At 39.3% G+C, this 26,299-nt stretch overlaps 1 protein-coding gene across 1 annotated transcript in view; it reads right to left on the reverse strand.

Annotated features, from left to right (window-relative positions):
- The window catches only part of Fchsd2 (FCH and double SH3 domains 2), a 214,724-nt gene that overhangs the window by 166,142 nt on the left and 22,283 nt on the right, over positions 1-26,299 (reverse strand). Inside the window, exon 3 of the mRNA XM_013013961.1 lies at positions 15,212-15,257. Coding sequence (XP_012869415.1) covers positions 15,212-15,257 — 46 coding nt within the window. The remainder of the gene's footprint in view (positions 1-15,211; positions 15,258-26,299) is intronic.

The raw sequence follows: 26,299 nt of genomic DNA on the forward strand, positions 1-26,299 counted from the left end.
TTTTTTCTTTTTGCTTATGTGGTGCTGAGGAATCGAACCCAGAGCCTCAGGCATGCAAGGCAAGCACTTTACCACTGAGCCACCTTCCCAGCCCCTCATATTCCTTAACAACTAAATTCCAATGTTAAAGCCAATGTTTGTTTGAATTAATAACAGTGTTAACAGTTCTTTAAACAAGTACCATGCCTGTAATGCTAGTTACTAAGAAGGCTGAGATCTCAGAATCACCAATTTTTTAAAGCTGGGCCAGAGCAGAAAAGTCCAAGAGACTCTTATCTCCAATTAATACTAAACTGGAATCATGACTCAAGTGGTAGGGCACAGACATGAGCAAAAAAGCAAAAACCCTCCCCACCCCAACACACACACACATACACGTGATGAATAACAATGTTTCAGCCAGTATCTAGCCCCATATACAAAATTATAAACTATGAATCGTGATATGTAGTAGACTGTGCCATCTAGGCTTGTATAATTGCATACTGTGTTGTTTGCACAACAATGAATTTCCCTAACAACGCATTAGGTTCTTAGAACTTAATCTCCACCCTTTAGGAACATACAACAGGAACTGCTTTTTCTTCCTTGTGATTCTCTGGCTTCTGATTTACTTCCCCTACTGGCCTTAGTGCCCATGCACTATGCCTAGCTAGTCATTTAGAGACATCATCCTCTTTGTAGTGACTGTGGGTATCTGTTTCCTGTTCTCATAGTAATGGCCGTAGGCCTTCTCTGGAAAATTGTATGGTAGAAGATATGTGGGTGATTGGGGAATAAACAGAGCAAAGAGTAGAGGAGAGAAGGGGAAAGGCAAAGGAAGGAGAGAGAAATACCTATTTGATTGAACATTACACTGTCACAATAAGGCTCCCAGTTTGTTCATTACTAATAAAATGCTTGTTTTTGAAGGGTTCTTTATGACCCCTAATCTAAATCAAGTTCAGTCCCTATCCCTTTAAGCCAGAGCTTCCCAGACAACATATTTTGTCCAATGCTTATATAGAAGTGGGCTCCCCCACCAGTTCTAGAGATATCTGAGAGAAGCCTGAATCACCTGGAACTTCAAGGTCTAAATAAAACCATTAAGCCTTCAAATACCCAAAAAGATAATTTTATTTTTTTATTTTTTATTTTTATTGTGAGAATACCATACAGAGGCGTTACAATTACATGGGCAAGAAAAAAGATACATTTTAAAATCATTTCTGCTTTAAAAAATAAGTGGAGAAGTACATGGAAGTAAAACAAACATTGGTGTGAAGATTGCATTTATATACAATATGTATATACACAGATATGTCCTTTAAAATATCCAGAAATCTCAGATAAAATATGATCACTAAAAAAAGTCAATGTAAACTGGGAGTGAGGGAAGGAGTGACACTGTCCAAAAAGAAATGTACTCTTTACCTGACATATAACTGTAACCTCTATTTATTACACCTTTATAATAGCAATTAACAACTTAAAAAAAAGTCAATGTATTAACCAGTCACTGATGGCTTATACCTGTAGTTCTAGCTACTCAGGAGGCTGAAATCTGAAGATCAACCCAGGTAGAAAAGCCCATGAGACTCTTAACATGAATTAGAAAAAAGCTGGAAGTAAAAGTGTGGCTCAAGAGTAGAGTGCCACCAGCCTTGAGTGAAAAAGGCAAAGCACAAGTGGAAGACTCAGTACTAGCAAAAAGAAAAAAAAAATCTCAATTTATTATGATAAAATGTACTAAGATAAAGTGTCTCAGGATACTGAATGGAGAATTGGTGAATGGAAGTTCAAAGAGGATAATTCATCTAAAATAAAGCATATGAAGAAAATTTTTTTGTGTCCTACTAAGGATAGAACTGAAGGTCACATACTCTTGCTTGTTTTATTGTTGTTGTTTGTTTTTGTGCTTAAGAGTGGCACTCTAACTTTTTTAAATTTTATTTTATTGTAAAGATGCTGTATAGAGTGATTACAATTACATGAGTAAGGTAATGAGTACATTTCTTGTCCAGCATTGTTACCCCTTCCTTTGGCACTGTAACTCTTAAGCCATGCTTCCACCATTTGTATCTATGAGTATGTCAGTCCTAGAACTTGAACTCAGGGTCTGGGCACTGTCCTTGAGCTTTTTTGCTCAAGGCTACCACTCTACCACTTGAGCCAAAGTTCCACTTCTGCTTTTTTTGTGGCTAATTGGAGGTAAGAGTCTTACAGACTTACCTGCCCAAGTCTTACAGACTTACTTGCCCAAACTGCAATCCTCAGATCTCAGCCTCTTGAGCAGCTAAGATTAAAACATGAACCACCAGCACCCAGGTCACTTTTCTGCCTTCTTGCTGGTTAATTGGAGGTAGTCTCACAGATTTGTCTGTAGGGGCTGGTTTCAAGCCTTGATCCTCACATCTCAGTCTCCTGAGATCTGAGCAACCAACACCAGGGTCAAAGAATATGTCATATGTTGAAGAAGGCTGTGACCATCTGCCATCTGAGGTGGCCACATCTTGGGCTTTGGAGTCCTGACCATTTCTGCAGGTTCTGAGAGGCCCTGAATGACAGAAGGTCATGAGCTGGGCCAAGTCTGGTAAAAAGTCAGTGGGCAAGTAGCTACCTTCTGTGGCTGCACAGCCCAGGTAACCCTAGGTGCCACTCTAGGCCTCAGCTTCCTAGCTTGCTGCACAGTGCTATTCTGTGAGCAGTGCCATAGCCCAGGGCCCCACATTTCCAAAGGTTTCTTGTAGCAAAATGCACATGCTAGATTAACACATTCAACCTAGAAGCCTGTGGTTTCAGTAGGATTACCATGCTTAATTATGTGGCTTCCTAAGGCTCTTAGGAACTACTGAGGTCTCTTGGAAGTCATCGTAATCCTGGCTGGTAGTTTTTGGCCCTAGTGATGGTGGACCTGAACAAACAGACCACTAGTGCCTCTGGTCTCTGCACTACTGGCTGTATGTACAAGATAGAGTGCCAAGTGCTTTGTCCCATGACAGATAAAGGAATGTGCCTCACCACTGCACTCCCGGATAATACCCCAAGGAGTACTTCTCAAAATCCAACACAGGACTTTCTAACCTCATGCTCCTGGATATTTCAGACCTCAGTAAGCTCTTGAAGAAACTTAAAGATCCAGGATGTCAGTCTCATGCCAACGGTGGCTATCTCTGACACAGCAGCTCCAAGGCAGCATTGAAAGGCCTCTGCAAACAGATTGGACATATTTCACAGTCCATCTGACAAATGACAGAGACAAAGCCAATAGACAAAGTGAAATTGATCAAGGAGATCAAGAACTGCATTCACTGCATAAACCCTGTCCAAGCCAAGGAGCTGGTAGAATCCTTGCTGCAGGAAATCATAGCTGAAGTAGCTAATCCCAAGACCAAGAAGATCAAGGTCCTGGGAGCAATGGACAGCACTGTACTTTTGGAGTAATCCCCAGCTGTGAGGGCTAATGCAATGAGGTTGCTAAGACCCAGTCAGGGTCCCCCACCCCTAGAGCCATTTGTGAGTCCCAAGCTCCTGAACCACCACTGGGGTGGGGGACAGGAAATAATAGTCAAAGCTGATGGAAAGGGACCAGTGGAATTGCCTGTGATGGGGATGAAGAGACAACCACACTTGCCTATGCAGGACATATATCCACTCAAGAACTTGGCGTTAACTCTCTGCTGTGGCTACTGAGAAAAATCAATTGTTCAGGCCTTACAATTTGAAAAAAAAAAATGTGAAAGAACAGTTAGTTAAGAGCTATCAGATTGAGATTCCGAGATAAAACAAAATTTTAGAAAGAAGCAGATAAAAATAATTGCTGAGCCTGGGTATAGCTCTCAGTGATACAGTGTTTGCTTTGCATGTATAAGACCTGAAGTTTAATACCCAGCAATAACAAATAAAAATGTTGAAGAAAGAAAATTTGCAAAATTAACTGAAGGAAGGCAAGACACTCAAACCGACAAATAACTTTCTTCTTCCTCAGTCTGGAGATTGAACTCAGAGACCCCAAACTTGTTAGGCAAGTGTTCTACCATTTGAACTATACTAGTAGTCCTTTTGTTCTTATTTTTGAGCCATGCTCATGCTAACTTTGCCACAGTTAGCTCAAAGTCTTTGTCTCCTAAAAAGCTGTGATTACAATGGTGTTCCACTATGCCTACCTCACAAATAATTCCTGAGTTTTATCCTAGCAGTATAAATACCTATAATTATATATGTTCATGTTTAGGAAGAAGGACAAAACACTCAAAGGTGAAAAAAGAAAACCAAGTACTTTACACAGCAGGGAGACTTGCTCTACTTTGATTTTTTCAGAGTCAAAGTCTCACCATATAGCCCAGGCTAACTCCAAATTCACCTTGTAGCCTGAGCTCGACACAGTATATACGAAAATTTCAAAACTACAATTCTCATCTGAATTTCTGCCTTCTCATGCCATGATGTTTATCCTAAACTAACCACTAAACTAATTAATAGAAACAGGATCTGGGAAGGAAAAGAATGGGGAGGCATAGGCAAGGACTTTTTGCTCTTTCTTTTGAAAGGCATGCTTGAACAACCATGAAAATATAGCTATCTAGAAAATCTATGTAACTCATAAGTTACCAAATTTACCAATAGTTCCTTATATTCTATCACTATTTCTTCTTTTAATATATTTTAAAAACCTTAACAATCAAATCACAAGAATTTGGGGGAGGATTAGTCTGTTCTTTTTTCTAGACATATTTCTACCCACTTCTACAAGCCAGAGAAAAGAAAAACAAGATGAAAATATTAAACCGACTAGGTGGCCGTGACTCACACCTGTAATCTGAACTACTCAGGAGGCTTTGATCTAAGGATCACGGTTCAAAGCCAGCCTGGAAAGTCCCTGAGTCTCTTACCTCCATTAACCACCAAAAAGATGGAAGTAGAGCTATGGCTCAAGTGGTAGAGCACAACTGTTAAGCAAAAAATGCTCAGGGATAGTGCCTACACCTGAAATCAAGCCCTAGTATACACACACACACACACACACACACACACACACACACACACTTAAACTATTTAAAAACATGAACATAAAAAAATAACCTTGAATTTTATTCTGATAAACTTTCCTGTATGAGTTCTCCTGATTGTTTATAGGACAACCTGGCAAATATACAGCCTTCAAATATATAGCAACCATTTCTCTCTCAATAGCAATATACAAAAAGCTAATAATATAAAGCTGAACTAAGCTAGTTTTAAGTTATATGGATGAAATTCACAGACACACATACCCTAAAAAAATGCCTACCTCACACCCATAACATTAACTTCTTGAGTACTACACCTAATTCCTTGTAACTTTATTTCTTAAAAGAATAAAAATAGCAAAAACTTTTAGGAAATTGCCAGCATGTCCATGTTTACTTTGTTTGTCCTTCTGCAAGGAGCCGCCCTCAAAGTCCACACTCTTTTCCTGCTCTTTCTCTCCAGCCACAGTAACCTTTTTGTATCCTTCCTTCACTAGCAACATTCTGCCAAAGACTACAGGAAATACATTAATACACAGAACTTGCCTGAAGCAATCTCAGTAAGTATTGCAAATGGTTTTACCAACACCTCAGAGGTTGACTAACTTCAGCCATAATCTAGACTTGATTTTATCCTAAGGTTTAACACTTTCCCTTCAGTGATTCTAAGGTGCATTCTATGTTTTTAGATCAATTTGTCCATGTATATAGATGAAGAATTTATCTGCATTTCTATAGAATTAAAAAGTGAACTTCACAAACCGTAATTAAAAATAAAATATAAATATTTCTGCAGAACACTGAAGCCACCAAGCAACCTGAAAAGGTTCACTGTTCCAATTACATCAAGCAAAAATGAGGTTTTTGAGCTGGGTGCTGGTGGCTTACGCCTATAATCCTAACTACTCAGGAGGCTGAGGCCTATAATCCTAACTACTCAGGAGGCCTGGTTCAAAGCCAGCCTGAGCAGGAAAGTCTGTGAGACTCTTCTCTCCAATAAACTACTCAGAAAAGGCTGGAAATGGTGCTGTTGCTCAAGTGGTAGAGAGCACTGGCCTTGAGTACAAAGAGGCTTAGGGATAGCACCCAAGCCCTAGAATTGGTAACAAAATTAAATAAAATTTTTAGTTTTGAGACATTATTACTTCTATTATTCCCCTAAACATGTGTTGGAAGTTTACTTGTGCTTAAGGTACTGTTATTGAAATTACAGTATCCCTCACTTATCATGGGAATTATGTTCCAGAGACCCCCATGATAGGTGAAAATTTGCAATTATTTATTATATTATTTATATATGTACATATTTATTTAAGGCTTCATAAACCCTTCCCACTCTGCTACAAACCTTTCCCACTCCCTTATTAACCTTTCCCATACTCTTATAAATATTTCATATGTTCTTAAACACTTTCTACACTCTTAGACCTTTGCATAATTTTAACAACATATAAAATTGTATATGGGTGGGCTGGGAAGGTAGCTCAGTGGTAGAGCGCTTGCTTTGCATGCCTGAGGCCCTGGGTTCGATTCCTCAGCACCACATAAGCAAAAAGAAAAAAGCCAGAAGTGGCGCTGTGGCTCAAGTGGTAGAGCGCTAGCCTTGAGCTGAAGAGCTGAAGGATAGCGCCCAGGCCCAGAGTTCAGGCCCCATGACTGGACCCAAAAAAAAAAAAAAATTGTATATGGGTACTCACCAGTTAAGTATACTACAGTACAATTTGAATGACTGAAGATCATGAATTATGTAACTGTGCAGTATTGATGGTGATGAAGGTGATGAAAATGAAATTAATGTAATGCACAGCCAAGAAGAACATTACAGATCTTATGAAGGCACCACATCATCAGGCACATCATCAGGTGGTTGCAGTATCTTTGCCCTGGGTTGTAACTTTTCTATATCCATTAAAGGCTTAGGCATAACTGATCTCTTTGTCTGAATGATGAACATAGTTATAGGGAGTTGCTGGTGCTGCTTTTTCTTCTAAGAAGGTTTTAATAAACTGGTATACAACTCTCCATTGTATTTATGAAATGCAACGAAAGAAGTATCTGGAGGTCCCATTCTTCAGCCACTCTCTGAAGTTCTTTGGCCATTCTTACAATTGTTGCAAGATGAGCCAGTGTTAGGCCAACCTCCTCCTCTTCTCCAACCCATAGTTCATCTGTTCTTATCCTTTTTCATTTGCTGATGTTGTCTTATCCATGTTAAAAACTTGTTCAGACTTATAGCCCCGTTCCTTGATGATGGATTTGAACATGTTCTTCATGCACTCCTTGGCTCTGGCTTTATCTGCAGAGGCAGCTTCTTCATGCAGGGAAACGTTCTTGAGTACAAAGCGTTTTTGAAATTTGTCAAACCAGCCCTTGCTAGCACCGAATGGGGTTGGTCTGGTGGAAGAAGCACTCCACGGTCCTGCTTCTGCATTGTTGTCCTCATCATCATCCTTATCCTCATCATCAACATGAATGTCCATGCTTTCCACAAAACTATCATGAAGTTTCTTGACCTTCATCCAGATAGTGTTGGTATTCAGCAGTATCTACCAGTCCAGTATCTTCCTGTAGTCATTTATTTACAGGGCCAATGCAGACTCCATCCTCTCAATGGCCTTATTGCAAGAAGTGACCACCTCTTTGCCGTCTTGTTAAAAGTCATCGTTGCCATAGCCCTAACAGTAGATTTGTTGATCCTGTAATGGCGACCTACAGCTAAGTAGCTTTTGCCTTCCTTTAACATGTCAAGAAGTTCCACCTTTTCTCTGATGGCAAGCATCTTCCTCTGGAGCTTAGGTTCACTGCCAGAAGCCTTAGAAAGCACAGAATGTTTGGGTGGCACCATAGGGCTTGCAATAAATTCAAACTTTTATGAAAATTTCACAAAAATATAAAACTGCAGAGCAAGACTATGCTTAGACATCAATTTGAAGTAGACAAGGAGAGATGCTGAATGTATAGGCACAATGCAGGAGAGCAAACAGAGTAAAGCTACACTCACTGAGCCAATCAGTGTTCATGATACAAAAACATTCCATCAGCCAACAGTGTGCTGTGTACAAACTTCTCCAACCCGTACTGCAAACTTACATACTGCTATTACTGCATACAGTACAGTATTTATCCGCTGATAAAATACATACTGTATTTTATTTCAATTTAATAATTCTTTTAATATGTTTGAATTAACATTTTATAGTTTTAAAATTTCTAGGCAAAAATAATTAAAATCATAAATATTATATAAGTACCTATCTATATAAGCAAAATCCCGCAATATGGCAAAAAACTCCGCAACCAGGAATTAGATTTCTTTTTTTAAAACCCGCAATGAAGTGAAGCTGCAATAAGAGAACCATGATATAGCAAGAGACAACTGTACTGGCAAATGGTTAACCTCAAGTTCACATAAATTATTTCATTCAAATAGTTTTCTGAATATTTACTATTGAATCTCACAAATGTTCAATCATTTTGGTTAATCAATGTTTTGTATCAAGAATGGAAGTATATACCACATTAATCATTCTATAAAAGTCATTCTTTTCCAAATTGCCAAAATGCCATAAGTGGCTTTGAAGAAAAATTCATATATTTCATTAAGGAGGCTATGTACATCCACTGAATAGAAGTTGTGTATGTTTAAGTTGTATATGTTCCTTTTTAGACACTGCTATATCCACATTTCCTAGAAGAGTTCTCAATAAGTGTTTTCTTAATGTAAATAAACAGGTCCTTACAATTTTTTTTTAATTTTAAAATAATGTATTATTTAGGCTGGCAATTTAGTCCATAATAAGTATTTTTTTAGCATGTGTGAGGCCCAGGATTCCTATTTTTAGAGCATAGGCAAAACCAAATATAGAAATACACATCTAAAAACAGAAGATACAATTTTGGAATTTTTTAAACTATTATTATTATTATAGAGTCAATCAAGCTTGAAAATTGGCCAATGTCAATATTTCTTCTTTGGGTGGGGTGGGGGTGGAGAGACTAGACTTTGAACTAAGGACTTTGAATGTGCTAGGCAGATGCTCTACCATTTGAACTATACCCCCAAGGTTTTTATTCTTTACCTTCCTTTCTTTTCTCTTTTTTTATTTTTTTGCTTTAGGTATTTTTCACATAGGATCTTGCATTGATGACCTCAAACAGCAATCCTCTTACCTACCTATGCATCCCAACAACTTGTATTAAACATGGGAACTGCCAAGTTTATTTGTTGAAATGAAATTTCCCTAACTTTTCTCTGAGCTGGTCTCAAATACCAATCCTCCCAATCTCTGCTTCTGAAGTAGATGGAATTTAAGGTATAAACCACCAATCCCTGTTCATGTTTTTATTTTTTAAATATCAAAGTCCACCAATATAAGCCACAAATATTATCATGTGCAACATCACCTATGTAGCATTTTTGCTAAAATCTAACAACTCTAATCATAAAATGGCAAAAAAAAAAACCAAACCCTCAATACAGAGCATTCTACAATACAATTAACAAGATTCTTCAAAGAGTTAATGTCATAAAAGATAAAAAGAAAGTTTAAAGGGAATATTCACATAAAAATCAAGAGATACTTCATGAAAAGCAGTGTGTAAATATTAACTGAAGGAAAGCTATGAAAGACATTCAGGTGATAAAGGAGAAGACTGAAATATATATTCTACATGTTGAATGATATTATAGAATAATTATTCATCTTAGATATAAGGACAGTAGTTATTTTGGAAAATATTGTTTTTCTCAGAAGATGCAGAGTGAACTTTGTAGAAACGAAGTATACTAGCTACAATTTACTTTCAAATAATCCAGCTTTTAAAAGGTATGAAGCTGAAGTAAATGTGGCAAAATGTCAGTAGCTATTTAATAGGAAATAAAATTCCTAGTACATTATTTTTCAACATTTTTACAGGTTTATGTTTTTCTATAAAAATTAAAACATTATTAGGCCAAAATGTTTCTTCATATTTTAAGTCAACTCAATTTAGTGAGTATATTACAAAATCCAATGCTGCTTAACACACTGAAAAATTCTATTTGTAAATCTCTTATAGCTTAAAGTAATACTGTTCTTCATTCTTTTTTAGAAATACATTTTAGGTAACTTGGATTATAAATAAAATTTCCGTAAAGTCAGTACTACTATATATAGATTTCCATTATAAAGTCTGAGTTACAGCTTAACTTTAAAAGACTTTAAGAAAAAGATTTTTTAAAAAAGTTAAGCAAGCAAGGGAATGAGTGACATAGTCTAAAAAGAAATATACTCTTGACTTACATAATGGTAACCCCTCTGTACATCATCTCTATAATAACAATTTTTTTAAAATTAAGTTAAGTGATTATCCTAATAAAACAGTCAATGGAATGGAAGGGAGGAAGGGAGGGAGGAAGGGAGAAGAGGAGGGAGGGGGGAAGGAGAAAGAGGAGGGAGGGAGGAAGGGAAAGAAAGAAGGAAAGGAAGGAAGGAAGGAAGGAAAGAAGGAAAAAGGAAGAAAGAACAAAAGAACAATCAAATACTACTAACTGTATACTTAGCAAAATGGTACTTTTTAATTTTAGAGCAAACCACATATAGAGCATGGCATAGGTTCACATCTATTCCTAGCTACTCAGGAGGCTGAGATCTGAGGATCAAAGTTCAAAGCCACTTTAGGCAGAAAAACCCATGACACTCTCTATCTCCAATTAACCAGCAAAACAGCCAGAGCGACTCTTGTAGATCTCTCTCCTATTTATTGTGCCCCTGGGACTCTATTCAAGATGTTTCTGTCTATACCTATAAATTTTAATGTTTCTCCTATTCTCTCTTGCAATAGTAGCTTTAGCCTTAAGGAAAAGAATAAAGAAAAAAAACTCAGGGCCAGTGCTAGTCCCAAGCAAAAAAGCCAAAGAGGGCAAGACCCTGAATTCAAGCCCAGTACTAGGACAAAAGAAAGAGACAGAGGTTGGGGGCGGGGTGCCTAGGGGAATGGAGAACTACATTTGAATACTACTAGTGACTTTAACTTTGGAAAAATTACTTAACAACATCTAGTAAAGCAGAACTTTATTAGATACCCAATGAGCCAGCAGTTCTACTCCTAGGTATATGCCAATATGCAGGAGGTTGAGGCAAGATGATCACGAATTTGAGGCCAGTATATACTACAGATAAGTTCTTGTCTCAGAAATAAAAATAAAAGTACATAGGGTCAGCACCCAGGTCCAGAGTTCAAGCCCCACAACAGACAAAAAAAAAAAAGTAGGTATGGTGATACAGACCTATAACTCCAGCATTCAGAAGGCTGAAGTAAGAAGATGAATTCTAGACCAGCCCAGGCCATATAACTAGTCTCTTTTTCAAAAAAAAAAAAAAGTCAATATAGAGGCTTATGCCTCTAATCCTAGCTACTAAGAAGGCACAGATGAGGTTAGGGTGGACAGAGTTTGGGGAAAGCAAGACTCTATCTCAAGAAATAATCCAGATATGATAGTGTACACCTATGGGGGAAGCACAGATAAGAAGATCAAAGTCTAAGCTGGCCTCTAGGGAAAAGTATAAAACACTATCCAAAAATGACCGAAGCAAAATAAGGACTGGAGGTATGACTCAAGTGACAGGAATACTTGACTAGCAATCTGAGGATTTGAGTTCAAACCTCAAAAAAAGGTAGTAATAATAGTTACCATGTAGAATACTAATTGTATCATTTTTTTAAATCCTGTATTTTAAGTTTTTGCTGCAAATACCATTTGTGGAGATGAAGGAAGAGAATTTTTTAGAATTCTACTGTGTATAAAATATAACTGCTTGAAAAGACCAACATAGTCAAATTATGTTAAAGAGTTTTTATAAATAGAAATTACAGATTCCTCAATACTGTGAAAATAGCCATGCAATCCCCATCAAAATTCCAGTGACATTCTTTACTGGAAAAAGAGAAAACAATCCAAAAATTCATATGGAACAACAAAAGACTTAGAATAGACAAAGCAATTCTAGGCACAAAAAACAATGCAGGTGGTATCATACTACCAGATTTCAAACTCCACTACAGAGCCATAATAACAAAAACAGCTTGGTATTGGCACAAAAATAGGTCCAAAGATGAACAGAACAGATTAGAAGACCCAGAAATAAAACAATATACTTTCAGTCAACTAATATTTGACAAAGAAGCCAAAGGCATGCAGTGAAAAAAAATAGCCACTTCAACAACTGGTGTTGGGAAAACTGGGTAGTCATATGCAGAAAACTAGTCACCATGCATTAATATCAATTCAAAGTGGATCAAAGACCTCAACATCAGACCCAAAACTCTGAAACTATTTCAAGAGAGAGTAAGAGAAACATTAAAACTTACAGGTATAGACAGAAACTTACTGAATAGAGTCCCAGGGGCATAACAGGAGAGAGATTCGACAAGTGGGACTACATAAAAATAAAAAGTTTCTGCACAGATAAGGATATAGTTACTAAACTAGAAAGACAGCCAACCAATTTATCACACAAAGGCCTAATATCCAATATATACAAGGAGCTCAAGAAACTAGCCCCTCCCAAACTTAATAAACCAATCACTAATTGGGCAAGGGAACTATGGATAGACTTCTCAGAAGAAGAGGTAAGAATGGCAAAGCAACACATAAGGAAATGCTCATCATCCCTTGGCATAAAGGAAATGCAAATCAAAACAACACTGAGATTCCATCTTACCCCAGTTAGATTGGCCTACATTTATTTGTTTGTTTCTTATTGTAGGGTAATGTACAGAGGGGTTACAGTTATGTAAGTAACATTTCTTTTTTATTAATAAGTTTATTATGAAAATACCATACAGAGGGGTTACAATTACATGAGCAAGGTAATAAGTACATTTCTTAACAAGCATTGTTGCCTCCTCCTGTGTTTTTCCCTTACCATCCCTGCCTTCCCATCTCCACAACTACACTCCACCCCCCACCAAATATGTACATTTCTTGTCCAACATTGTTACCCCCTCCCTTGTTTTCTCCCACTTTCTTGACCATTTTTAATTCAAACAACAAATGCTGTCGAGATATGGGGGGGAAGCCTACTGCACTGCTGGTAGGAATGTAAACTAGTACGACGACTCTGGAAAGCAGTCTGGAGGTTCTACAAAAAACTAAACTAGACTTTCCCTACAAGCCAGCCATATGGCATCTACCCTGAGCATCATGAGACAAGGATATGATAAGGACACCTGCACATCCATGTTCATTGGGCGCACTATTCACAATAGCCAGGATATGGAAACAGCTCAGATGTCCCACAATAGATTAAAAAAAATGTGGTATCTATATACAATGGAATTTTACACAGCCATTGGAAAGAATAAAATATTATCACTTGCAGGGAAATGGATGGAACTAGAACAAATCATATTAAGCAAGGTAAACCAAGCTCAGAGAAACAAACAGTACATGTTCTCTCTGATATGTAGAAATTAGATTGAAAATAATACTGGGATGTGATAAATTACACAGGATTCTAGATACTCACATACAGTGAGACCAAAAGATTCTCTCTTATGAGAGAATCACAAAAGCGCAATGCCTACGCGCCTCTTTATATTTATATGAAATAATATACATACTAAAATGAACTCCTATAATATGGAAACAAAAGACTTTTTTTCCTTTTTCTTTTTTAGTTTTTAGGTTTTTTCCTTTTTTTTCTGATGATTCTGTCTTCTTTACCTTATATTCAGCGTATTCACATGTATATCTTTGACAGGGTAGGTGGGAGGGCACACACCTTAAGAAAAAAGGGTAAAAAAGTGCACCAGTGGAGTTTTCACTGGACATTGACGAAAGTGAACTACACAACTCACAGGTGGAGATGAGGAGGGACTGGGAAAGAATGAGGGAACAGATGACACTGTATGAAAGGAAATATACTCATTACCTGACACGTAATGAAACCCCTCTGTACATTACCTCTATTATAACAATAAAGTAATTTTTTTAAGATTACAGATTCCTACACATCCACAAAATAATACAGTAACATAATTTTTTCTTGTGATATTTAGCTATCAGGACACAAATAAAGATCTAACTAAAATTAAAGAACTCTCTCTGCCATCTTGAAGCCTATGGAGGCCTGCTGGGAAAAGGACCAAAAGGCAGTATTTTTGCTGGTTCTAAGTGGGGTCTCCAGAACCAAAGAAGCACACCACTCTCCTTGAAATTGAAGGTGTTTATGCCCAAGGTGATAACTGACTTCTACTTGGGCAAGAGATGTGCTTAGGAATACAAAGCAAAAACAACACAGTGGCTCCTGGTGGCAAACAAAACAAAATCAGAGTAATCTGAGGAAAGGTAACTTGTGCTCATGGAAACAGTGCGATGGTTCATGCCAAATTTCTGTTAAGCCATTGGACACAGAATCCATGTGATGCTGTACCCCTCTTCCAGTATTTAAATAATGAAAATAAATTAAATTAATCTGTGTTGAAGGATGAGGACGACAACAAGGAGGAGGAAGAGGAGGAAAGAAGCAGCTGCTGCTTAAATTTCCCTAAAACAACTCTATACCATCACAAAAGATATCACTATCTACCAGGGCTGTGATGAGAAATAAGAACCTAACTAAATAAATATAAAAATCAACTTTTCTTAAAGTACAGAGGATGGGTTGGGGTATAGAAAGAAGAATGTACATTCTTGTTAAGGTGGGAGCCAATGGCTTATGCCTATAATCCTAGATACTAAAGAGGCTGAAATACAAGGACTGGGTCCAAAGCTAGCCCAACCCAACAAATCCCTGATGAGTCTCAAAAAAAAGCAGCAAAAAAACCTCAGAAAGTGGAGGCATGGCTCAAGTGGTAGAGTGCCAGATTTGAGTGGATAAAGCCAAGTGAGAACATAAGACCTAAATTCAACCCCAGTACCAGCAGCCTCTCCAAAAACAAGGTCTGTGTGTATATATGTATATATGTTTTGTGTATATATGTATTTACACATATACATATTTGTTAAATGTATTATCATTACTATCTATAAACTCTACATAAATAATGTCTTCCCACAGAAGAGTTATAATCTTTTTATAATAAGGAGCAACTTAGCACCTCACTTGAAGATTTAAATGCAGCAAAAGGAGACTCAGAGTTGGATACCCAGAAATGAGAAGAGAGGATATGGAGATGCTGACCTGAAGCCCATCAAAGTGAGGCATACCTTGCACAGAGACCTCCAACTCCAAGCTTACCTGTGCGTATTCTCTTTCAATTGCAGCCTTCTTCTGACTGAATGTCCTAAAAATACAAACAAAATTAATTACCAAAAAATACAATTTAATAGTTTCATGTAAATTTATCCACACACCTTTGAAAACTACTTGAGAGAAAGAATATGAAGATTTTATTTCTCTATGTATGCACTCGGGAATACTGCAGGGTCTCCACAGTTAGACAACCTATAGTTCAAAGCTAAGTTCTACCACTGCCAGTATAATCTTTTTTTTTTTTTTTTTGGGTCCGGTTGTGGGGCCTGAACTCTGGGCCTGGGCGCTGTCCCTCAGCTTTTCAGCTCAAGGCTAGCACTCTACCACCTGGGCCACAGCACCACTTCCGGCTTTTTTTTTCTGCTTACGTGGTGCTGAGGAATCAAACCCAGGGCCTCATGAGTGCAAGGCAAGCACTCTACCACTGAGCCACCTTCCCAGCCCATGCCAGTATAATCTTTGAAAAGCTATTTCATTCCTATGTGCTTCAGTGTCCCCCTTAGTAAAATGGAGATAATAATGCATCATAGGAATATTATAAAATTTAGTTATTTTAAATATATGAAGTGCTCCAAAGTATCTAGCACATAATAAACCCCCTATAATTGTAAACTACTCTGAGGATCATGGTTCAAAGCCGGCTCAGACAGGAAAGTCCACAAGATTTCCATCTCCAATTAACCAGCAAAACACCAGAAGTAGAGCTATAGCTCAAGTGGGAGAGCACCAGACTTGAGTGAAAAAGCTAAGGGACAGAGTCCAGGCCCTGAGTTCAAGCCCAGTACCAGCACAGAAACAAAAACAATGTGAAAAATCATTTCCTTTAATCCAGTTTTTACAAGTTATACTTTACAAACACATATTATTTCATCAATTTTGGGGTTCATACTTTTCAAACATTAACAATATTTACAGCTGGGCACCATGGCATATTCCTTTAGTCTCAATAACTGAAGAAGTTGAGGCAGGAAGATCACTTGAGCTCAGGCATTTGGGTCACCCTGTGCCAACACTAGAAAGACCCTATCTTTTAAATAAAAGAAGAAGTAGATAAAGGAGAAAAGGAGCACTAGAATAAGAAAAAGATAAGAAGTTAAAATTACCACCTGAAAATAACTTAAATTTACTAACGTGACTGTTGATTAAGAGTAGTACTTATTCAAGATCTTATTATATTTCTTTTGCATGAATAAATAATTTCTTAATATTTAAAAGAAAAAAATCTCACTTTAACCCTAAAGACTGATGTATATTTAATGGGATTTAAAATACCAATACTTAAAAAAATAAGACTCTAATAATTACACCTAGTGCATTCAAGGGTTAAGTAAGAGGGTGCCAGGCACAGTGGCTCAAACCTATAATCCACGCTGCTTAGGAGGCATAGATGTGGATGATCACAGTTCAAAGCCAGTCCAGGCAAAAACCTCATGAGAATCCATCTCAACCAATGACTGGCATGATGGTATGCCTGTCAACCCACTGCTGGGTACAGTAATACACATCTGTCATGCAAGTTAAGCAAGGAAGCACAAACTGGAGGATTACAAATTAGTCTAGACATAAAAAGAGATCCTATCTTAAAAACAACCAAGTCTGGCACTGGTGGTCAGGCCTATAAAAATCCTAGCTGTTCAGGAGTAGGCTGAGATCTGTTTATGGATAGTTCAAACCCAGTTGGGACAGTAAATTCCATGAGATTCTTTTGTCCACTTAACTGCCAAACAGCCAGAAGTGGAGCTGTGGCTCAAGTGATAGAATGCTAGCCTTATGCACAAAAACTCAGAGACAACACCCAGGCCCTAAATTCAAGCCCCAGGAATGGTACCAATGATAATGATGATGATGATGATGATAATGGTGCAGCAAAAAAGGGCTGCCACAGTAGCTCAAGTGGTTGAGCATCTTCCTAGCAAGCAGAAAGTGAGTAAAAACTCAAGGGATAACCAGGAATCTGTTGCCAACTTCTAGATCACAATGGCACAGATAAAATCTGTCTACATAACCAATTTGGAACCCTAAAGTCAACTGAAGGCATGCAACTTTAAGTTTGGATGATAAATTGTAATTAATTTCATCCAATTTCAACCCTTATCATAGTAAGAGCCAGCACTCTCCAACTCTAACCTTTGGCAAACACCCATAGATGTGTTCTTGGAGCAGTTGGCAAACACCTACAAGAGCCAAAATGGGCAAAAAGATCTCACTTTTCCTTAAAATATGGAGGATCTGTAGTCTGGTCACAGATTGCTACCCCTGATCAGAGGAGAACAATAAAGGACAACCATTGTTGTGGATGTAAATCTCTCTTCCTTTGGCTGATTTAATGTGCCTAGAACTTCACCATTCTTTTTTTTTTTTTTTGTCGGTTGTGGGGCTTGAACTCTGGGCCTGGGCACTGTCAGTTATCTTTCAGCTCAAGGTGAGCTCTCTCTCCCACTTGAGCCACAGGGCCACTTCTGGTTTTCTGATGGCTAACTGGAAGTAAGAGTCTCACAGACTTTCCTTCCCAGGCTGGCTTTGAACTGTGATCCTTAGATCTCAGCCTCTTGTAGCTTGGATTACAGGCATAAACCACCAGCACCCAGCTTCCCATTCTTTTTTTTCTTTTTTCCCCTCTTATGAGCCAGATATTGAGTGATAAGACATTAAGAAAACACTCCATATCAAGGGGAAACCAGAAAATCACAGTATATGTTTAGGGGAAGGTACAGGTTCAAAAAAAAAAACTGAGACAAACTTCTGTTAACTGTTCAAACTGACAGCAACTCTTCTGCAGTTACCATATTATTACATTCAAGTGTCAAGTTTTCAAAAAAAATCACAAATCCTACAAAGATACAGAGAAGTAAGGACCATGAACAGGAAAAATAAAATTATCTCAAAAATAAAATTATAAAGGGCTATGGATACAGCTCAGCCTCAATCCTCAGGAAAAGGGAAAGGGAAAAAAGTGAACGGCTAAATGACTCAACATTAATAAGGAATGAATTCTATATATACTACAACATGAATGAAGAATGTTAGTGAAATGAACTATCAGGCACAAACAATCCCAATATATAATATATATGAGCTTCTTAATATAGTCAAAATCATAGTGACAGAAAGTAGAATGGTGGTTGCCAGTAGGTAGGGAAGCAGAAAATGGAGAATTATTCTTTAATGAGTAGAGAGTCCCCAAGTTTTGTCTTGCCAGGCTGGCTTCAAACTACCCTCCGTCTGATCTCTGTCTCCAAGTAGCTAGGATAACAGGTGTGAGTCACCAGCTTTTTTATTTGCAGTGCTGGAGATCAAGCCTAGGCCTCATGTATACTAGGTAAGTGCTTAAACCAATGAACAACACCCACCCTCATCATTTATATCTATAAGAAAAAAATAATTTTCAATCAACTCAAACATTTGAGTGAAGAAAATATAAATTCAGGACTAGAGATAAAAATAAGTATCCACAGTAAGAATGCGGCTCAAGTGGTAGCATACTAGTCTAGCATGCATGAGGTCCTAGGTTCAATCCCCAGTACTATGAAGTAAGTAATATTTATACAAAAATTAAATCATTAATAAAAACCTGTTTCTTTTTTAAATTTGATCAAGCCATTCTCCTGTTGACCTCTTATGAAATGATGCATCCCCTTCAGAATAAAAGCTAACTTCTTTTTCATGGCATAAGAAACTATTCAAATCTGACTCTAGCATATCTTCATCTCTGCACACTCTGCATTTCACATTCCATGTCCCAGACAAGTTCCTTAAAAGAACTAGTATGCTCATGTTCTCATATTACAGCAAATGTAGTCCTTTCAGCTTCAAATTTCCTTCCCAATTATTTGGCCTATCTCTTTCTCATCCTTCAAAACTAAACTTCTCCTCTGAGAAGTCTTCTGATTTCCACTTGTGATTTAGCTACCTGCCATCCCCTCCCCCAGGTCTTCCAGTATAAGTTTAAATATTATAATTATGAACTGACTATGGAGCACTCCAAGAACAAGAGTATTTGTAACTCATCATTTGTATCTATAGCATAGTGTATGAACACTATAGAAGTTCAATAAATGTTTCCTGAATTAATCAATGAAAACAACTACAGAATCTGATTGTCAATTCTTCATAAATTTGGATTAAATAGCTCCATTGGTTAATTTCTGAGAGGCAGAGAACCAAGATCACAATTTACATCCCCATAGACAGGTTAAGGTTCTTGACTTTGAGCATAAATTAAATCTGTTAATGCAACCATTTTGTACATATTAGCCTTTAAAACAACCCAAGAAGCTCTTTTCTAGCTTTCCTACCTCTTTCCCAGCCAAGTAGAGGGCCAACGTGGCTCGGTGCCAGCCAGAACAATGAATAAACCTACCCCTTACCTGAATACCAAGTGAGTTGTGTTGTTCTTACTCGGCTACCTCTTTTTTTTTGGGGGGGGGTCCAGTCGTGGGGCCTGAACTCTGGGCTTGGGTTCTGTCCCTCAGCTCTTCAGCTCAAGGCTAGTGCTCTACCACTTGAGCCACAGCACCACTTCCAGCTTTTTTCTTTTTGCTTATGTGGTGCTGAGAAATCAAACCCAGGGCCTCATGCATGCAAGGCAAGCACTCTACCACTGAGCCACCTTCCCAGCCCCTTGGCTACCTCTTTTTAAAAACCTAACACAAATGGTGTCGTTTGAATCCGGGAAGGGCTTAAAGTCAGGATAGGTGGGATTCCTTTCCATTCCCCTCCCCCCTTTTTTGTTCTGAGGAATACCCACAGTTCTGACAGCCTTTTGCGAACCTGTCTGTCTGCTGCGGACACAGCGCATCGATACCATTGCTGGCCTTCACATACACGTCCACACCACTTCTCTACTCTGGTGAGTGAAACTACTCTCTACAGCTCTTCGTTGCTCAGTCTCTATCCAGATGTGACACCACGCCAGAGAGCTACTACTGCCTTTAGCTGAAAGATCGGTCCCTCTGAAGCCCAGGAAGCTTGGTTTTGGGGGCTTGGCCATTTCTCTCTAGAGTGCTCTGGGGGAAGCTGGGATGCCGCTTCTGGCTGGTCAGCTCTCCTTCACTCACCAGACTGACTCTCCTGAATATTTAATAGGGTGCTGCGAGTCACACCCCAGCCATGAAACTCCTTTGAAATGCCTCCTGCGCTCCCTGGAAAGTCAGAGCGCCTAATTTTTATGCCATTCTCAGATGTAGACAGTTTTTGCCACTGCAATGGTAAATGGTCAGAAGTCTGTTTACTTTCAGGCTCTCTTTGCTCTCTCTCTCCGCCATTCAAGTCCAACTTTCCCTATCTCTCCCTTTCTCTTTTCTACAACATTTTGGATTGTGCCCTGAAGAATGCCATGCAAGCTGGGTCCTGGGGATCCCCCTCTAGGCTCCCTCTCAAAGGCTAGCCAATGTAGGCTTGATCTATTTGTTCAGGCTTTCTTTTTTTTTTAATTTTTTACTGTAAAGATACTATACAGAGGGTTACAGTTACATGAGTAAGGTAATGAGTACACTTCCTATTGAGCATTATTACCCCCTCCATTGTTTTCCCCTACCATCCCTTCCCTCCCTACCTTCCCCAAGGTTCTTGTTTTGTTTTTTTTTTTAATTGTGATTAAGTGATTACATAATTTCCCAAATTTCACAATATTGTAGAATAATGATGCTCATTTAAAGTCACAAGTTCATTCTAACTTTCCTGGAGCAAAATGTCTATCACAGTCTATAACATATAATGGTGTACACATATACATCATACATGTGATCAGCAGCATGGGGATATTTAGTAGTGGTTTGACCAGATGAGTGGGAGTTCTTTGTTTCTTAAGTCCTGTTAATTTTGTCATATCACCTAACATTTTGGATTTAGCATCCACTTATCAGGGAGACCATGTACCGTTTGTCTCTTCGCTCTTGGCTTACCTCGCTCAACATGATTCCTTCTAGCTCCATCCATTTCCCTGCAAATGCCATTATTTTGTCATTTCTAATGGCTGCATAATATTCCATTGTGTATAGATACCACAATTTTTGGATCCATTCATCTGTGGTGGGGCATCTGGGTTGTTTCCATATCCTAGCTATTGTGAACAGTGCTGCAATAAACATGGAGGTGCACGTGTCCTTGTATATTGGTTCCTGTTGTTCAGGGTAGATGCCTAGAAGTGGTATGACTGGGTCATAAGGGAGGTCAATCTTTAGCTTTCTAAGGACCCTCCAGACTGCTTTCCAAAGTGGTTGTATAAGTATACATTCCCACCAGCAGTGTAATAGGGTTCCTCTTTCTCCACATCCCCTCCAGCATTTGTCGGCTGATTTGTGGATGTGGGACATTCTGACTGGGGTAAGGTGGTATCTCAGGGTTGTCTTTATTTGCATTTCCTTCACCACCAGGGATGATGAACATTTCCTCATGTGTTTCTTTGCCATTTTTATTTCTTCATTTGAGAAGTCCCTCTTTGGTTCCCTTGCCCATTTAGTAATTGGTTTGTTAGGTTTGGGAGGGATTAGTTTCTTGAGTTCAGGATGTTAACCCCTTGTCTGATATATTGCTGGTAAATATTTTTTCCCAATTAGTTGGTTGTCTTTCTAGCTTGGCTGCGATAGATTTAGCTGTGCAGAAGCTTTTTATTTTAAGGTAGTCCCATTTGTCGAGTCTCTCTCCAATTTGTTGTGACCCTGGGACTCTGTTCAGGAAGTTCTTTCCTGTGCCTATTAGTTCAAGTGTCTCTCCTACTCTGTCCTGCAGTAGTTTCAGAGATTCAGGTTTAATGTTAAGGTCTTTAATCCATTTTGAGTTGTTTGTGCATGGTGATAAGCTGGGGTCCACTTTTGTTCAGGCTTTCTTTGCATTTTTTCAGAAATTCACCATCTTGAGTTTGCCATCTTGGTGCCACATGGTAGGTTAAGGATTGGGTCTCATCTGACTCTTGACCTTCCACTATGCTTACTACTCCATCCATCTACTCTAAGGTGCCTTGCTAACAAGTTGCTCTTTTCACAGGCCCTGGTAACTGAGGCCCAACCATCTGATGTGCTTTGTTAGCAAAGATTTCTAAACATTGTTGTCAAAATTTTAGGTTTTGCGTTTTGCCTTTTTTGTTTTGTGTTGTATATTCTACTACTGACTATGTGGTTCTAAAATACTGGGAATATCTGTGCTAAAATTCTCATCACATCTAACAAGTTTTATCATTGCAGAATATTTGTTGGTCAATTCTAGATAAAAACCAGGTAAACTCTACTTATTCTACTTGATTTCCTTGTTGCTTTAATTGGAAATAATAAAGGGCTTTTGTAGCAAAGATTGCAGTTCAAAGCCAGCCAGGGCCGAAAATCCCTAAGACTCCATCTCCCAACTAACCTGCAAAGAGCCAGGCTGGAAGCATGGCTCAAGACTCTTATCTCTAACCAGCCAAACACTGCAAGTGGTACTGTAACTCAAAGTGGTAGAGCACTAGCCTTGAGCAGAAGTGCTCAGGGACAGTGCCCAGGCATTGAGTTCAAACCTCCATGAATACTAACTGGGAAAAGCCATCCCAGCAATGGGCACCTAGACTCAGTCAGTCTGGGAAACAAAGGACTATGGAAAGGAATAAGAGGACATGATGTCACATCAGCTACTTTGTGCCTGCCCTTTCAAAATTAACCAGAGCTGGGAGGTCATTAGAAGTAAGAAGCCTGCTCATCCAATGTCTATACCTGTCTACCTATTAACTGAACAGGAATTTATTGCCTTTGTCACCTGACTTCTCCTCTACCTAATCGCCAGATGTCAGAAGTAGCTAAGGACATTTCTACCAACATTTTCAGCCCCAAGTCCTTCCTCTTGTCATTTATTTGCTATCTAGTATTTTTTTTTCCAGCCCCTCAATGCTAATGAGACTTCTCCAGACTTCATCTAAGGACTCACACCACCAAGGGACAGCTGCGCTCGCTGCCTTCTCTGGGAGGCGACCAAATTCCAGCCTTTTACCCCAATTATTGATGCCCTTTGTCAGCAGGAAGTAGCCAGAGAGAATTTGAGCCCTATTTTATGATTATTAAAAGGCTGGAATGTAAAGTCCGCTCCTGGATGGTGAGCAGGCTCCACCCTCCTTGCAGCAAAATCTCCACCCAGTACCTGCGTTACCTAGGCAACTGGCACAGCTGGAAGAGGTCGCATCTGAATTTGATGTGGCCATACCTTTCTCCACCCATACCCTAGATAAGGCCTATCCCAGGCCCAGATGCCCTCTTTTCTAGCTCTTTCCCACCACTTTCCCAGGCCTTTCCCAGCTGCGTGGATGGAGGGCCAATGTGGCCTGGTACCAGCCAGAACGATGAATAAACCTACCCCTTACCTGAATTTAAAAAAAAAGAATATAGGAGTGTGCAATAAACAATTAACCTTGCTCAAAGAGAAGTTTGACCTTTGGCTTTGGGGAGGTAATCAGTAAGACCTTGGAATATCCTACCTGGAGACCTTGGATCACATCAAATAGCCTATGCTTACTACCAGAGAATAAGGTCAGCTACATGAGAAATCAATCTTGTCTAAGTGACTAAGTCTCAATAAAACTCTGCACACCAAGGCTTAGGGAAGCTTTGCTAATTAGCAATATTTTGCACATACATTACTGCTTGTTATTAACTTTGCACATATATTACTGCACAAATGGGAAGAAAAGCGCTATCTGTATAACTCTACTGGGAGCAACAACTGGTTAAGTGGAGATGGGGTTTTGTAGACTTTTCTTCCCAGGCTGACTTTGGACGGCAATCCTCAGATCTCAGTCTCCAGAGTATCTAGGACTATAGGCATGAGCCACCTGTGTTTGGCTTCTGGTATTTCTTACATAACTAAACATGTCTCTATTCTACCATAGCAACTGCAATGCTAGGAATTTATAAAAAGAAGTCAAAACATGGGCTGGGAAGGTGGCTCAGTGGTAGAGCGCTTGCCTTGCATGCCTGAGGCCCTGAGTTCTATTCCTCAGCACCACATAAGCAAAAAGAAAAAAGCCAGAGGTGGCGCTGTGGCTTAAGTGGTAGAGCGCTAGCCTTGAGCTGAACAGCTGAGGGACAGTGCCCAGGCCCAGAGTTCAGGCCCCATGACCAGACCCCCCCCCAAAAAAAAGTCAAAACAAATGAACACAAAAACACATTTAATTATAAATGGTCAAAACAGAAGTGGAACTGTGGCTCAGTGATAGAGTGCTAGGCTTGAGCAAGATTTTAGGGACAGCATCATAGGGCCTGAGTTCAAACCCTAGGACTGACACATGAAAGGGGCAGGGGGGGAAGGGGAGAGAAGGAAGAAGGAAGGAAAGAAAGAAAGAGAAGAAAGGAGAAGGGAGAGGAGGGGAGGGGAGGAGCTCACATCAGTAATCCTACTCAGGAGGCTGAGATCTGATCACAGTTCAAAACCAGCCTGGGCAGGAAAGTCCATGAGATTTGTTTCTCCAGTTAACCACCAAAATGTCAGAAGAGGAACTGCAGCTTAAAGTGATAGAGCACTAGCCTTGAGCAGAAAGGTTCAGGGACAGTGCCCAGGCCCAGAGTTCACATCCCATGACTGACAAAAGAGAGGGGACAAGAGGAAGAGGACAGGAGGGAGAAGGAGGGAGAGGGAGGGAGAGAGGGAGAAGAAGGAGAGGAAGGGGGAGAGGGAGAAGGAAAGGGAGAGAGAGAGGGAGGGGGAGGGGGAGGGGGAGGAGGAGGGGAAGAAGGGAGAAGGTCAAAACAGTCCTGATGTCCATCGATGGGGAAATCCTTTTCCTGAGCAACAAGTCTTGACAGTGGACTTAAATCACTTGGTGAACCATACTGTAAACAGATGTGTTAATATCTAGGTTTTGTTGTTGCCTTGTGGAGAACAGATTAAGGGTATTAAATGTTGTAGCATTTTCTGAAACATTAAGTAATAGCTTCAACTTTAAGTCACCTACCCTCTAACAAGACTGTACTTGTCCTTTGAAGTTTGGACATTTCTTCTCTAACTATCGAAGTGTTTCTTCTTCCAGTATAAGGCCACTGTGTCTACATTAAAGATCTGTTGTTTCACAGATACATCTCTGGGAAACTGCTGTAGCATCTACATGGGCATTTGCTGTTTCCCGTGGTGCTTTCATGCTATGGAGATGGCTTCTTTTATTAAACCTCATGAACCAACCTCTGCAAACTTCAAAGTTCCCTTCCACTGCTTCCTCTCCTCTTAGCCTTCACAGAACTGCAGTTAGGACTTTGCTCTGTATTAGGCTCTGGCTTAAGGGGATGCTGCAGCTAGCCAGATTTAGGCAGACCTAAAAACTTTCTCCACATCAGCAAAAGGTCATTTTGTGTGTGTATGTGTGTTCATTTTAAACATTTGTTTGTCCCCATTGTGGTGTGTGTGTGCTTTAAACATTTTGTTCCCATTATGTGTGTGTGTGTGTGTGTGTGTGTGTTAAACATTTGTTTGTCCCCTGCAGTAGAATTTTTGATTTCCTCCTATAACTTTCTTCTGCATTTACAACTTTGCTAAACATTTGGCATAAAAAAAAATACTCCCCTAGGCTGGGAAGGTGGCTCAGTGGTAGAGCGCTTGCCTTGCATGCCTGAGTACCACATAAGCAAAAAGAAAAAAGCCGGAAGTGGTGCTGTGGCTCAAGTGGTAGAGCCTTAGCCTTGAGTTGAAGAGCTGAGGGACAGCGCTCAGGCCCACAGTTCAGGCCCCAGGACCGGACCCAAAAAAAAGAAAAAAAAATACTCCCTTTCAGCTTTTGACATGCCTTCCTCACTATTTTTAACCATTTCTACCTTTTAATTAAAGTGGAACATGTATGACTCTTCCTGTTACTTGAAGACTAAAAGGCCACTCTGCCTGAAGGTACAGGAGAGCAAGAGAGAGAAAGACAGGGCAAAAAAAGGCATCAGCTAGTGGGAGAGCAGTCAGAACACAAAGGTTTGTCATCTTATGTGACTGTGGTTTATGCACCACAAAACAATTATAAAACTAACAAATATCAAAGCAACGAAGAGCAACATAGCCAAAATAGCGGAAAAGTTTTAAATATTTCAAGAATTACTAAAATGTGACCCCAAGACACAAAGTTAAAACAAGCTGTTAGAA

This window comes from Dipodomys ordii, unplaced genomic scaffold (genome assembly GCF_000151885.1).
Source record: "Dipodomys ordii isolate 6190 unplaced genomic scaffold, Dord_2.0 Scaffold22, whole genome shotgun sequence".
NCBI classification, from domain to species: Eukaryota; Metazoa; Chordata; class Mammalia; order Rodentia; family Heteromyidae; genus Dipodomys; species Dipodomys ordii.